General features: G+C 30.5%; 1 protein-coding gene across 1 annotated transcript; it reads right to left on the bottom strand.

Annotated features, from left to right (window-relative positions):
• Positions 1–6,878: 6,878 nt before the first annotated feature.
• LOC124357328 (serine protease inhibitor I/II-like) lies at positions 6,879–13,861 on the bottom strand. The gene is made up of 3 exons (XM_046809015.1): positions 13,709–13,861; positions 9,770–9,804; positions 6,879–7,167 (listed from the first exon to the last, which is right to left on the bottom strand). The coding sequence occupies exons 1-3, from the start codon at positions 13,767–13,769 to the stop codon at positions 7,066–7,068; spliced, it is 198 nt and encodes a 65-aa protein (XP_046664971.1). The 5' UTR covers positions 13,770–13,861; the 3' UTR covers positions 6,879–7,065.
• Positions 13,862–15,300: the final 1,439 nt, after the last annotated feature.

Here is a 15,300-nt window from a genome sequence, read left to right as displayed (position 1 = left end):
CTTTTAATACTACTCATTTTAAAGCTTATTTCAAGCACTACAAAAACTTTTTTATTAGAATGCCTAAAATGCATCTGCTCGCCGCAAGATGGCATTGACCAAATCGAGTAAATTATTATTTCAGACAAAATAAAAAAACGGCTTTGATCTTTAATATCTAGCTTAATATTACACTTTGACTACTTGATAAAAAACCAAATTGTTCAATGTTTTACCTGCTACAATTTTGTTCTTTATAAAATTTTCGATAAAACGTATATTTTTGGAGATATTTACAAAAAAACCGATGAAAAACGTGAAAAAATTGCGAATTTTCAATTGCCAATAAACTTGAAAAGTATTGGATTTTTCGAAAAACTTTATAGATGATTTTTTGCTTACAATTAGGCCTTCTATTGATATCCGAGGTTATTTTAAAAACAAAAAATCACCCCCGAGAAGGGATGGCAACCAACCCCAGGGTGGTTGCGGAGTACAAATCATTTTCACTTTTGAAGTTAAGGGTAAGATGAACCTAATTCCAAAATTGTATGAAATTCGGTTCAGAGTAAAAGAATTCGGAGAAATAATGCTTCAATGACTGCACTAATGTTAGATAAGACGTGATGGTTAGAGGAACTCACAAATCGGCCAATAAATTTAGCAGTAATGTAGTTTCAGCTATAAAGTATATAAGGTTTGTGCTCATATAAAGCGCTACCAACAATACAAAACAAATTCATCCTACACCAATGACACTTCGGCTGTAGGACTACATTGTTTAATGACAATGGAGATTTATCCATGTTTAACATTGTTATCCAATAAAGACTGTTTTTATAAACGAAATTCCAGAAAATCCCCATTTCCTCCACAAGTATATATACACATATAGATAGCATTTACTTAAGCCTATGGTTGGAGGGGTTTGTTCCTGTTTTCAATATTTTTGATACGTACAATATATATTAAATTTTTTATAAGCATTGATTCCCTTATGGTATATAGAATATATCATATGCATCGCGTGGTAAACTAACTCAGATTATGTTAATATTTTATTAAACATACTTAAATGAAAATGTCCATACGTATTCTTTAGATTCGTTTAAATTTATTTTTTCATTACTAGGGTTTTTACTAGTATCTTTATTAATATACAACTTTTTAAATGCGATGTATTTAAATTATGACTTATTTTCTAGAGACCATAGTGCTTGAGTGCGAAAAAATGACAACAAATAGTTAATTTTCTAAGGTAAAGTCTCACTTGTTTAGTGCTATAGCTCAACACTATTAGAAATAGATTTATTTATGTGTACTGACTACTGGTTTATAACAAGGCCTGCTAGATGCAGTACATATTGCAGAGACTTGAGATAGGTTACAGTATCCGTAGTTTACAAGGTAGCAAGGACTACAGTCAGGAGCCTCGGTTGGTGTTACTGCTTGTACGGCGGATTACTTACATCGTCATAAACTACACATGTAGCTGTTCTGCTCGACTGAACATGTCCTATCTCTTGTGGCTGCTACTTACCACACATTTTGTGTGACCGGTCTCTCACTTACTCTCTGTGAAATAAGCCCAGTGAGTTCCAAAAGTCTCAGAGCTCATCGTCCACGATAATGCAGTCCTTTTAAAATAAGTGGATTTAAAATGTGTGTTTATGTACAAACTATTAAATATTTTTATGATTTTCACGTCTATAAGGCTAGAAATGCACTTTTTGGGTAAAAATATCGTAAACGTTCATTGTTTTTCGGCGATTAATAATGTATATACATACTTTTATATACATAGGTTATAATTTTAAGATATAAAAATGTCTTGTAAATACTACCATTAGTTTTTTTATCTAGCATATGGCATTACAACCTATTGACAAAATTAGGATATTAGAGTAGAAAAAACTGCAGAAGAACAAACCAGAGAAAGCAGAGTAAAAACAAAGAATTACTAAATATTTTCAAAAGAACTGTATAAATACATTGAATACGTACCATAAGAGTGGCTAAGAATAAACAAAACCATCACTGTTTCTTAAGTAGCGTGTTCTTAAAAAAAACTGTTCAAATCTCTGTATTGAACCGTATAAAATCATCAATTTATTTAAAACTAAAACAATATTTGTTAGCCGTCAAATTATTTTTTATTTTTACACCTAAGTTACGATAAAATTGTAGCATTGCCCTGCTTTATTGCAGGTGTTTAACTTACTTTTATTCCAACGAAACCAGTGTAAAACCTTTCTTAAGTCAACTATGCATCACAGTATCAATACTAAGACCAATTTACTATCCATTATTTGTCGACTGAAATATAAATGAGATTATAGTAATCATGGATATATTTATAAGTATTTGAAGGTTTTACGCACGTTTTATAAAGTTGTATACAACATTTTTTTATATACGGAGTATCTATTCCATAAACAAAAAACTCATAAAATACATTGATTCTAATAATTGCATACTTAATTGCATATACTCATCAACATCAAGGTGTATTATTAATACAGTATATTGTACATCTAAGGCCTGGCGTTATCAATTTTACTTTTAGGAAATAGTATATTCTGATGAGCATAAACATTGTGTTCAGCGAATAAAAAATCGATTACCTCATAAAAGTAAAATATTTATGTTTGAAACCCGTACTAATATTCCTGCAATTTACGAGTTATTGATAATATGCTTCGCTTTCAAACTGGAATCAGCATAACAATAGGCTCTTATGAAAATACACGCCCGTAATAAAATCGGCTGCTAGCACAGGAATATTATCGAAATAATCCTTTCATCAACTGTAGGGAGGGAGTTTAATTTAATGGAGGGTTTCTTCCCTATAATCCTCTGAATGACAAAATTAATTTTATACTGATTACTCTGAACTAAATTAAAGCTGGGAGGTCTTTAACGATTGTTCTTGTTTAATATCACGTTATCCATCATTTTGTATTTATTGCATCGCATTTTGCATCTCACAGAATATTCAATTATTGGTGAGTATTAATTTTACCAGTATATACAGATTAAAAATAGCTCACCAAACCTCCCTCGAAAACGAAATTGTGTTGTTTGTTTAATTAAGCAACAATTTGAATACCGCTAGTCTTCAGTAAAGTTGGGACACTATTGAAGTTCTCAGACTGCCATTGTGGTTGGCAGGCTAAAACTACAAGACGAGCCGCTTACTTAGGAACAACACGCTGCTAATTAAATCAGTTCGCTAATACTTCTGGGAAGCAAACATCTGCAGATAACTTCTTCGGCAAGAGAAATATGCTTCCGAAGTACTCCCGTCTTCTAATGGATTTGTTACAATTTCAGAACAATATCGATTCGTGTTGACTATCACTTGTATGTATCAATCATATGAGCTGGCGGTTGAAATGAGTTTTGATATAAATAAATTTAACACGATCAGTATTAAATTGCATTTTATAGTCAATTTTAATAGTTCTTTAAGGCTAATTCCGTAAAAGGTTTTAAAGTACCAGAGTATCCTTCCCATAACAATATTTATCTCTGGAAATGTTTAATACAGAAGTACAAATTTCATTAAATACTATTCCTCTATATACAGAGTGTCCAAAAAGTCCCGGGCCGGTTAAATATTTTTCAAAATATTTAAAATAGATCTACAAAACCTTACACAAAGTTACTGGACATAAAAATCTATTTTATCACATATTCAGTGATCCGCTACTTCTTCAGGGGGGCGGCCCGCCAGGAGTCAGAAGAAAATCTTAATGTAAGCATTGGTTGATATGCATATCAAATACAAGGTCTTTATTAGTAGAGTACAGAGCCGCAAACCCGGCCTCAAACGGATAACCGGGTCAAAAATGACAGCCGTTCAAAGATGGCTTGTGTTTGCAACTTAGGTTAATGTAAAAAAATAAACTGATGAGCTTTTTGATTTTAACATAACTAACCCAAAACTGTTTACAATTAATTGTTGTTGTAGAATAATAAGTTTCGTTTTTTCTGAGAGGGATCGGACTTTTGAGTTAGTAAAGTTAAAATCAAAAAGCTCATCAGTTTATTTTTTTACATTAACCTAAGTTGCAAACTCAAGCCATCTTTGAACGGCTGCCATTTTTGACTCGGTTATCCGTTTGAGGTCGGGTTTGCGGCTCTGTACTCTACTAATAAAGACCTTGTATTTGATATGCATATCAACCAATGCTTACATTTAAGATTTTCTTCTGACTCCTGGCGGGCCGCCCCCCTGAAGAAGTAGCGGATCACTGAATATGTGATAAAATATATTTTTATGTCCAGTAACTATGTGTAAGGTTTTGTAGATCTGTTTTAAATATTTTGAAAAATATTTAACCGGCCCGGGACTTTTTGGACACCCTGTATATTTGCATTATTATATATTATATATTCAACCAATCCTCAAGAATATCTTTATTGAATTAAAAATTATTTTTTTTAACATTCAAGTTGGGTATTAGGTCATGGTGTATATGGTTTCATGTGATAGAGAGCTAGAAGTTTGTAAGAAGTAGACATGTTTATGGTAGGCATTATTTTAGTGTTCATTGTTAAGAGGGAAAAATACCACTTGTTCATATTTGAGGTTATATAATTTCTAATTTTCATTAATTATATTTCAAGTACCGCAGTAGAGTACCCTGAAGTAACCTGTCTCAATAACTAAGAAAATTGCATACTCAGTCGGAGAAAGCAAAAGCAACTAATTTCGGTAATTGATATATCCTTCCAGTGTAAGCTACTTTCGGTTCCGTAGTAGCGTTTGCATTGTTGTCGCGATAAAGAAATTGCTGCATACAATACGTTGTTCCGAATTGCCTGCTTTGGTCGAAATGTGAATACTACCAGTAGCGCTTTCGTTGCTGCCGCGATTAAGATAACTATTATACTGTTAGTCGTCCTAAAGAAATCTACTTTGGTCAAAAACGACTTCTTCCGGTAGTCCTTGTATTATTGTCCAACCAAAAAAGGATACACATACGTAGGTATCTACTTCTGGACTACGGGATTATAGACGCCGTGGTAGCGTTGGCCTCATTGTCTTCATCAAGAAAATGTTTACGTACGTAGGTCATTGTTATCTATTTTCGGTCTAAGACGTTGTCTGGTGCCATACTAGCGTTTACGTTGTTGCTTCGACCATGAAGGTATATGTGTAGTTTCTTATGTAGTCTACTTTTCAGTCTAAAAGTAATCGATTAATTTAATCTAGTTTTGGTCTAAAGTATTTCCGTTGTCGTTAATGTGTTGAGGGCATAATACACATGGGAGGTTGATACACAAAATTTAATTCTTCTAGATGTTAATTCTTGCAGTTACTATAGGCGTTTAAAATTCTTTAAAAATTGTATTAGCATGACGCTCGTAATTGAAATGCCATTTATAAGCCTTTGGGAAGATAAAAAATATATGCAATTTATTAGGGGTGGTATAATTTATTACCCAATTTTAGACCGAGGTGGTTAATCTCTATGAAAAGTCTTTATTTGTCGGTTTAGAGCTAGAAAACAAAATATATCTTTTAGGCGTAGCTACCACATTTAAGCCCCTATCTATGTTTTAAATTATTAAAAATTTTTAATTTTGTAAAGCCATGAGGCGTACATATGTAAAATATCAATATTCTTAGTTATCGAACAGAAAGTTGGAAAAATAGTTAAGAGTTAGTTTTGGCTTCTTACTTTTATATACAGAGTAACCACATTATAACCACATGTTTTTGTTTTACAAGATGGACTAGGTAGGAGGGTAACTTTATGTAATGAAATATTTAGTTTGGCAAAATAAATATAAAATAATTTAAAAAAACAACGGATCTATGTAAAATTAGAGAATTCAAAATCAACAGAATCATGTTACTTGTAGTCAGACAAAGACACGAAAACAGTCTCACATTATTTCCACATGTTACAAGGGGAAATAAACCTCAATACGCAACCTTTCGAGTATATTGTAAGCTATTTCAGTAGCGTAAATGTGTACAGTTTCATAATAAAAACTATATAAAAAATTTGCTATTTTTGTCATAAAAATTCGTAGAGACAATTGCTAAATATTAACTAGGATGTTTTATTCAAATTGGATTTCAGAAGACACGCACAATTTAGGCAAATTGTACTTTTATACAGACACCTCAAATATCGTAGTATGATGGTTCTCAATATACGCTAATCTATCAGCACAAACTAGGACGATAAAGACCAAGACGATATTATATAATAACGGTATACTGGTTATGGCTCATTTATTTCAGTGTATATTGAATATTAAAATAGACTGAGTCAGTTCTAGTCGTAAGCGTCCTTAAACCTGGTTTAAGTGTTCTCTTACTTGGTATCGTGGAACTGGTTGTACTACCTACAGGTATTTACGCTATGGGAGTTGTTTACTATATAACTAATAAATATACTACCAGATAAGTATTCATTATGACAATAAAAGTTTATGAGTGCAATGTACCAAATTAATGTTTAAGTTGAGTTATTGTTTCAAATAACTTTAAACGTATAATCATTTATGTATGTATATAAAGCTCTACTTTTTTTCAGAAATAGCGATGCACTGCATAGAAATTAGAAATTACCTTTAAATTACTATTAACTTACAACTATTGGGCTGCAATTTTGGTATCATAAATGGCAATTACACATATATTACTGTCTATTTAAGTAAATAAAAGATATTTTTAAAACGTTATAAGCACATTTATAATACCTAACATGTAATAAGAGAGTTGAAAATTACAGAAGTGTATTTTTTTAAGTGCTTATAAATGATACATAAAACAAATATTAGAATTAACAACTTCTACACTAATTAAAATAATAAAAAAAATGTTTAAAGGATATCCTTTGGGTTTTGGTATATTTAAAATGAGCACAAACTCTATGCTCCTTTTCAATTGTTATATTTAATAAGAGTTGCTATAGTATAAGTACAAATTCAAGCATAGAAATGTTATTTGAAACACAAAGAAAGTAGAAATGTGTATTATTTTATTTTTGCGAAATATCATGAAAGCGAAGATATATATAAGGTTATAGTAATACTGTGGTATGTAAGTCAACCACCAAACTGTCAGGGGTCACACAGTTCCCTGGTGCATGTCTTGGAGGTGCCAAGGTCGTTACAGTTACAGGTGTTGCAGGCCTCCTTGAATGTAGACCCCGGTGCACATATCTAGAATATAAACATGAATTATTTCAATGCTTATAATTTATATACAGCGTTAAATCTTATATAACTGGTAAGTGTACAAGGCACATAACTTTTACAACTGTATTTAGGACAATTTTATCTTTGGTCGAGCCGCAGTATAGATTGCTATGAGGATGAACATAATGTTTCTTTGTGATTAAATTCCTGAAAATAATAACTTTAGTTACTTGGAAAGTTAATTATAGCTGTGAAACTATTTTTACCGATAAATAGGCTTTGCTATTACGGATCAATAATACTAAATCACCATTCTGTGTACTTGTTCTCTCTGTAAACTCACACTTAATATTACACAATAGACTGACTGTATACTAGTTTTACATGAATATCTAATTTAGCTTGAATTTTCGTCCATTTTATTAAAACATTCTTAATAAAGTTTAATAAAACACAGAATCAGAAAGATATATACTACTCTCTTCTTAAGATTTTAGTAACCCCATAAAAAAAGTTCCTTATGAGTTCGATTACGCAATAATTGGTCTTATAGTAAACAAAAAGACCCCACTTACACCAGTATACGTTATACTTTCAAATTGAACGAAATACACTGAGATGTGTAAGTTAAATCCTATAAAGAAATGTGGATGTGACATTTTGTGTAATTTCAAGATTTATTCATCATCTATTCTGTCATCTTAATGAGACTATAGTTACAGTTACAATTATTGTGATGGTTTGAACTTTACTCACTTTTCTTCCCATCATGAAAACTATGACTGTTATATTCTATTATTGGTCTTTTCAAACCATATATTCCACAATATATTATTTGAATTGTAACCGTTGTTCTGTGAAGCAAATGAAGCATACAGAGCAACATGTAATATATATATATATATATATATATATATATATATATATATATATATATATATATATATATATCAGTTATTTATTATTAATATTACTTCTTAACCTGATTTCATACCTAAGATATAAAATTGTTGGTAAATGATGGTTATTTATTATTAGATCTCGTGGATATTACTAAATTCATCACCGTGCGGCCCAAAAGTAGGTATACTTTAAAACAATACAAACCAAAATTATTATTATAAAATTGGCTTTTATATTTTATAGTACTTATTACAAAATGAAATAACGTTAAAGAATTTAGAGTAATGAGAGAGGGTGTTCTGTTCAGAATTCTACGAGTACATCCACGCACAGATTTCGCAATTGTTACCAGATTGCTTGGTGATTGTTTACATGTGTAAATACGTGTAGAAACGTATTTGAACTGCTGTTAACAACCCATTTTGCACTGTTTCTATTTCAACGTTTATTTTATGAAAGTTTTAAAAGTAAACCTATTATTGAACTATCAAATATTTCTAGAAACAGGACTGAACACTCGTTTAGAGTTTTACCCGTAAATTATTCAAAATATTTCACTTATTATACTTATTATTATGTAACAGTTAAAAAATAGTTGAGTAATTTCATAATAGCTGAGGAGTTTGGCAACTCCTCCATGAGAAATGAGTTATTTCGCTACTGAACAAGGTTCACATGCCGCATTGTTTTATAGAAAAAACATTTAAAAAGGCCATATAGACTGTCTGTGAATGAGCTTGTTTTTTTTATTAAAAAACTGGTTGGTCCACGTATTCTCATTTCTGTGGAGAAACTCCTAGGACGGTCGTAATAGTTCATGTTCGGTAAGCCGGTAGAACGTTTACCATGAGCCTAGTAACGCTAACTACACACACTGCAGAATGTAGTCGACAGAAGTTTGTTGTTCAACGAGACAAATTTGGTCGCACCTGGTAATCTTCAACCTCGTTTACACCATTCGTATTTCACGTTGTGTACATTTACTCTGCTTGTTTTGGTTAGTGTCTTTGTGCAGACCCGTTACGGAGAAAGTATCGCTTCCTTCTGTGCAGGTTCATATAACTCAATTCCATGAAAACATTCAAAAGGTTAGGTTATTAATAGTTATAAGTATATCGTCAAATGCGATGAAGGTATTGGTCAAGCCGATTATCTCTGCGTGTAACACCACACTGCATTTACTCCCAACACTTATTAGGATTAAGGATTATAAAATCTAATAATGTTTTGTAAAATTACATTTATTTTTCATAGGCTATTATAATTATTATTGCCGAAGCGCAAATACACTGTAAGTACAGTAAATTAGGTTTAAAGTTAAATAGGGCAGAGTACAAGAAGAGGGATGGTTATTTATTTAAAATGAGATTACGGTAATTTTCTTTGTAGCCAAAGAACATATAAATCATCCCTCATTTTCCATTCTGAGTTAATTTGTTTATTAAATTGCTTTACAGGAAATTGAATTGGAACTGAGGTCACCATCCACGTTCCTTTTAGGGTGTTTAATTTAGATTTAATGAGACACGATTAGATAAAAATAATTTCCTTACGATACTACAGTAAAATATTTGTTGTAAATAATCCCACAAGCATTTTAACATTACTAAATTACATTGGCAGTTTGATTGAATTTTATTAAATGTTATTATTAATATAATAATAAAAATTATTCATTCTAAATCCAATGTCCTAAAATAACAAGTTGTAAAATAGACTTTACCTGTGGAACCTTCGACTGGCTTTGTCCTGCCTCACCTGAGGAAGAAAAGAAATATTTTATATTGAAAATGTTATCCTTTTTTGTTTTTGCATATAAACAATGTAATACATTGACAGTACGAGTTCTGGAACTACTGAAATCATGAAACAATAAAAAAGTATATTACTTTAACATTTTGTAATAATTTATAAAATATTACCTTTTATTTTAGTACTTATTTGGACTCAAATAAAAGTAAAAAATGTAATTTGTTTAATTTTGCTGTAATAATTATTAACTAATTAACAATGATAAGTGTGATTGATTATATCATAGTGTTCTTGAATATCAAATAAAACATAACATAACTGTTAAAGGCAACATATTACAATGTATGTATCAAATAATAAAGTGTTATAAAACAATAATGACAGCACAAATCAAAAAAAATAAGTTTTTAATAATAATTTGAATATTATATATATATATATATATATATATATATATATAATATAATATATATATATATAAATAATATAATTTGTCTATATTCATAATATATGAAACTCCACAACAAGCTTCTTATCAATATGTGAAAAGAGCACATTTTCTTTGCAAGTATTTCTACTGCACATAATTTATTCTGTATAGAATAGGATAATGACTGTTTTTCGTTTAAAACAATTCCCCAAAACTCAATTACTTTTAACTTTTTTGAGATAGTAAAAAAGTTATATATATATATATATATATATATATATATATATATATATATATATACGCTGCCATTTCTGACTGGATCGTCGTATTCTGATGCGGTAGGCGGCGTTTCACTCTACTATCCAATGTGTTTTCACTAACGTTTATTAATTAGCAAGTTATGACATAAATTTATAACACAATAAATAAAACTAAAAAACATCGGTATTTTGGCAGCGCATTATGTACTTCACAATGTGTACCTAAAACAACCCGCCATTTCTGATTGGATAAACCTTTTGAGATACGGTTTGCGGCATTCAACTCTACTAAGTGAGCTCTTTCAAATGAGGTATCACTCGACCCATGCTTCAATTTAAGATTTCCATGTTTTCCTCTGTGGGCCGTCCCCCATGGTTGGCATGTCATGGTAATAGCAAGGAAAAATAGTTTACATACCATATGACACTATGCAAAGTTTATAGATGTTATCTCCTATGGTTTTTAAAATATTAAGCCGTACCCATACTTTTCAAACACCCTGTATATATATATATATATGTATATATATATATATGTATATATATTAATTGTCTATACATTTCACTAACCATACATTACTAAAAAGTCGTATGTGTATATATATTATATTATTTTATTTTATCTGTTGAGATTCCTTTTTAATAACACTGAAGGATTGTAAAGAAATTGATTTAACACCTTAAGATCCAGCCAGTTGAAGTAAAATGATCTATCACATATTTACCTATTAGAACAATGTCTTAAAATTATAGGCGGTGTCTCATTTTAAAAACAAATTAATTAATACACGTCTAAATGCTGTTTAGCTTTTGTGGGTTAGTCAGAAAACACCTCAAACATTTTAGTACTTCAATGTTTAAACATTCAATACATATAAACTTAATAAAAAACCTAAAAGCGTTTGGATGCGAATTAATTATATATTTCAAACAACACATCTCCCATAACGCTATGATACAAAAATAATGGAAAAAAACAGCATGAGATTTAAAATTTGTTATGGGGAAAACTGATGGTTATTTTACTACAGCTGGCTCTTAAGGACAGCGTGTGTCCCAGTCGGAACTACAATTTTAAGAAATAGTGTAAATAAATAATATAATAAAAAATTAACTAACAATAAATGTTAAAAGTAAAATAAAACTCAAAATATGTTCATCTGAAAACAAATTTGAGTACACCACCATTATAAATTTATATTGATTTGTACCAAGACTGATTGGCACATGGTATTGGTTCGGACACTCGTAATTTATATTTTTAATATAATACTTTTAAATGACAGTGTTACTATATCTTCGTGACGTCTTATGATACGTCATGTAATATGATACTGACAAGACTCGAACAACAAACATAAAACACTTGGGTAACACCTGTATTCACAAACAAATACGTACAAGTGGCTGTGCGCAATTTATTGTATTGCATATTACATATTAGAGATACTTGGTTTATCATACACGTTTATATGAATTTATTATCAAACTCCGGCTTAACTGAAACAATTCAACTTTATGTATTAGATCAATGTTAAAATACAAACAGTTATTCTATGTAATTTTTCTTGTAAATTTTCGCAAGAAAGATCATTTCAACATTTTATATGCAACACACTATTTTTAAGTTTTTTTTTTTAAATAGTGTAGTTACCATGTTATTAGTTAATCAAGTCATGTAATTAAAGAAATATTATACTGTGTTGAAATAACAAGCAATACAACTGATACAAGTATTTAATATATATATATATATATATATATATATATATATATATATATACATACATTTTAAATTACGTATTTAGACAAATTTTGAGACAACTAATAAGCGATAATCATCTTTATGTGAGTAATTCAAAATTGTTTCCTTCTTAGAAAAAGTTTGCTATGGTAACCTACCTTTTTTAGGTTACCCTATTAATTCGGTATGTAAAAATTATAGTATCATTGAGATATCTAGTCCTTTTACTCAAAGACAGGCTATACTTTGGAGAATATTGATATTCAATTTCAATATTTTCTTTTATAAGAAAAAATCACAAAAAATAAGTGACTATGTTATGAGACATGATTTTGATATAATTAAACACCTAATGCTCTAACACAGATCTCAGAGTAATGCCGTATTTAATAATATCTTTCATTAAATTGCCAGAAGTTTGAGTTCAGTAATATTATTTTAAATCCAGAAAGTACTGTCAATAGAAAAGTTTGCAAACCTATATTTTTCTAGATTTTTCATTGCTCGTTGTGCCAAATAAATTTGTAGCATCACGCCAATTTGAATTACATGAACCTTCTTATTTTAGTTTCGTCATAAATATATTCTTGACCATTATTTCTGTCTATAAACATGAAGAAACCTTAAATAATTACCGTTAGCAAAATAGATACAAAAGTATTTATAAGAAGAAACCCTAACGTTTTTGCTATTGTATATACTTTTGAATCATTTTGATAATAGCAAATGGCGAAGAAGTATTAATGGGCTATTAAACTAAGAGCTCTTCTTCAATATTTATATGCATGTGTACAACCTGAGATATGAATTAAATACAAATTAGATATGTCTTTATGTTTTGAAGCAGAGTTAGTGCTGTTAAGCACTCTCTTCTACTGAACCTCATAATATATATATATATATATATATATATATATATATATATATATATATATATATATATATATATACATATACATACATATAAAATCAGTTTGTTCTAAAAAAACTCGTTTAAACATTATGTCGAAAAACATTTCCAAACATTATGTCAATGTACTAGGAATGATTCAATGATACTAATTTTAAATATTTGAAATAAGAAAAACGTTTTATTCCAACCAATGAATCATATTTGTCATTTTTCTCACATTTACCTTATATTTTGTGTTATTTCAAACAGCATTTCAAACTTTATTTATATGTTCTCAGTTGAGTTAAAACGGTGGTGTCTATTTACATATATTTACCAAGTGACTTTATCATGTAAGGATATGTTATCACTGTAAGAACCTGTTTAAAAGTATTACATTATTATATGAGTATGACTACCGAATGGTAATTACTATTTGCTCTATATTTATTATCTCATATTAGTGCAAACGTAGTGCAAAATTCTTTAGAATTTATCTGAAACTGTTTGTACACGAATATAATAAGTCGATTTTTCGTTACTTTGTTTCGATCATAATTATAATTACTAAAATCTGGACTCACCCGGCTGAATCAGAAGTAGCATGCATACACACACACATGTTAGGACGATGGAAGTCTTCATGTTGACGGCTCGAATCGTGCAGCAATACTGAGCATGACCTCCTCAGGGTCAATCTGCCATCTCACCATAGATAATGGCTTTGTCAATAGTGCTTTGTCGAGTTAATAGGATCGACTGTTTTTCGATTACCAGCCTTTGAACAAGGCCTTCTTTCATGGACTAGTCAAGGTCTGGTATTACCGTCATGAGCATATTTATAACTCAGTCGTGATACGTGACTTCTATGCATTGTGCAACTTTATAAATCTGTAGTTATATGACTTCTAAAAAGATGATCGTAAGGGGAATGAGTTTAGCAGTCACCATCGCAATAACAATGAGCTTGGACACGCACCTAGCCATCACGTCTTGATTAGCTTACAAGAACACTACTAACTCTTGACCATAGCAATGAGCATGGACACGAACCTAGCCATCACGTCTTGATTAGCTTATTAGAACATTACTAACTCTTCGCTATAGCAACGAGCTTGGACACGCACCTAGCCATCACGTCTTGATTAGCTTACAAGAACACTACTAACTCTTGACCATAGCAATGAGCATGGACACGAACCTAGCCATCACGTCTTGATTAGCTTATTAGAACATTACTAACTCTTCGCTATAGCAACGAGCTTGAACACGAACCTGGCCATCACGTCTTGATTAAATTACCAGAACACTACTAACTCTTGACCATAGCAATGAGCTCGGACACGTATCTAGCCATCACGTCTTGATTAGCTTATTAGAACATTACTAACTCTTCGCTATAGCAACGAGCTTGAACACGAACCTGGTAATCACGTCTTGATTAGCTTACTTGAGCACTACTAACTCTTCGCAATAACAACGAAGTATAGATATCGCACCTGGCCATCCCGTATTGAGAATCTTACTAGAACACTACTGACTCTTCAAAATAACAGCGAGCATGGATATGCACCTGGCCATCCTATATTGAGAATCTTACTAGAATACTACTAACTCATGCAGTTTATTTTTCTAAACATGTAATGAAATAATTGTTTTTATTGAAAGTAAAATTAACTTACCCGTAGTAACAATTATACTCTTTCAATTACGAAAATAGTACAACAAATAACTACATGTCATAAGTCCATAATTGTATTTTGTATTACTCTAGAAGGGTATAACATAAGATTTAAAATAATTCATGGAAAGGTTTTCTTTAAAATTAAAAACACTTTTTTCTATTACTGACTGTATAAGAGTAATTTTATTAATCGATAGTGAATGTAGAAGTCAGATGTAGGTTATTGTATTAGATGGAATCTCCATATACATCACAAATCTGTATGTAACATGGAATAGCTGTACTTGTGGAAAAGAGTCCCAGATCAAACTTGCTAAGACCAATTAGGATTTTTAGATTTTTGATTTATAGATTACCTGGGATAGCGTGGTAAACAAATGGAAGAATTTACTCTTCAGAACTTCAGAGGTCCTCTTAGTCTTCCAATTAGGCAGTTTTAGGAAGAAATGTAATTTTTTTCCGGGGTTCAAAATTGTAGGTAAAAATAAAACA

Source organism: Homalodisca vitripennis, chromosome 3 (genome assembly GCF_021130785.1).
Source record: "Homalodisca vitripennis isolate AUS2020 chromosome 3, UT_GWSS_2.1, whole genome shotgun sequence".
NCBI classification, from domain to species: Eukaryota; Metazoa; Arthropoda; class Insecta; order Hemiptera; family Cicadellidae; genus Homalodisca; species Homalodisca vitripennis.
Note: the sequence above shows the minus strand (reverse complement) of the source record. Positions and strands in the feature narration are given on the sequence as shown.

Coding starts and splice junctions, on each gene's coding strand:
- LOC124357328 (XM_046809015.1), bottom strand. CDS start 13,769: ATGAAGACTTCCATCGTCCTAACATGTGTGTGTGTATGCATGCTACTT. Junction 9,805..13,708: donor GCTACTTCTGATTCAGCCGG/GTGAGTCCAGAT, acceptor TTTCTTCCTCAG/GTGAGGCAGGACAAAGCCAG. Junction 7,168..9,769: donor GCCAGTCGAAGGTTCCACAG/GTAAAGTCTATT, acceptor TTTATATTCTAG/ATATGTGCACCGGGGTCTAC.